At 45.6% G+C, this 870-nt stretch overlaps 1 protein-coding gene across 1 annotated transcript; it reads left to right on the forward strand.

Annotated features, from left to right (window-relative positions):
* Window positions 1–215: 215 nt before the first annotated feature.
* Window positions 216–867, forward strand: LOC103399327 (contactin-1-like; the record flags this gene model as incomplete). Its single annotated transcript, XM_008338023.3, has 3 exons — window positions 216–414; window positions 497–618; window positions 698–867. Coding segments are annotated over 3 exons (491 nt in total), but the record flags the coding sequence as incomplete, so codon positions are not given.
* Window positions 868–870: the final 3 nt, after the last annotated feature.

Here is an 870-nt window from a genome sequence, read left to right on the forward strand (position 1 = left end):
TTTTTAGCCTCTATTTGCTCCACGTAGCTTTTAAATTACGTCTATTCTATTTCGGCTAACCTTAGCTATCAGTTAGCTACGATTAGCTAAGCATAGTCTGAACTTGATTTGCTTGATTTGTCCAACTTTGACTTAATTGATTTTTGCAATAACAGCTAATAAGAGCTGTAGTTGTTGGACATTTAGCTTAGCATAGCTATATTTAAAACATTTCTTTCAACCAGGTAAAATACTGGAGGAAGTACGACGACCCTGAGCCGGGGGCGAACCGCATATTTGTTCCAGCCACTGTGAATCAGACCAGGCTGGAGAACATGCTGCCGGACTCTCACTACCTCATCGAGGTCCGAGCGTTCAACGGTGCCGGCCTGGGACCACCGGGAGAACACTGCGAGATGTTCACCAAGAGACCACGTAAGACCAAATACTCAGTCTCAAAACGTTGTAAAATATATACGAATGGATGTGGTCTAGAGAAGTTTGTCTTTGTCCGCAGCACCACCAGATCCACCCAGGATGTGGCGCTACATCAGCTGGACAGGAATGTGGCTGTACGTGTGGTGGGACCACATCCAGTACGACTGGTTTGGGAATTTCTCCTTCCCTCTCTACTACAAGGTGTGTGTACAGTACATTGTAAATTGATGATTTAAAAAAAAGAAATAATAAGAATTTTTGTGTATATTTTTTGTCTCAGGTCATGTTCAGAAAGACGGGCTACATCTACGGCAAGGTCTACATCACCGGCTGGCACTTCATGGACTTCCCCATGCCTCAGGTTGGCGACTACGAGCTGATGGTGAGGGGGCGTTACGAAGGAGGAGACGGCCCCGTCAGGAAGATCAGGCTTCTGGGTGAGATTGAAATCAG

Source organism: Cynoglossus semilaevis, unplaced genomic scaffold, assembly GCF_000523025.1.
Source record: "Cynoglossus semilaevis isolate Cse_v1.0 unplaced genomic scaffold, Cse_v1.0 C19071806, whole genome shotgun sequence".
Classification (NCBI taxonomy): domain Eukaryota; kingdom Metazoa; phylum Chordata; class Actinopteri; order Pleuronectiformes; family Cynoglossidae; genus Cynoglossus; species Cynoglossus semilaevis.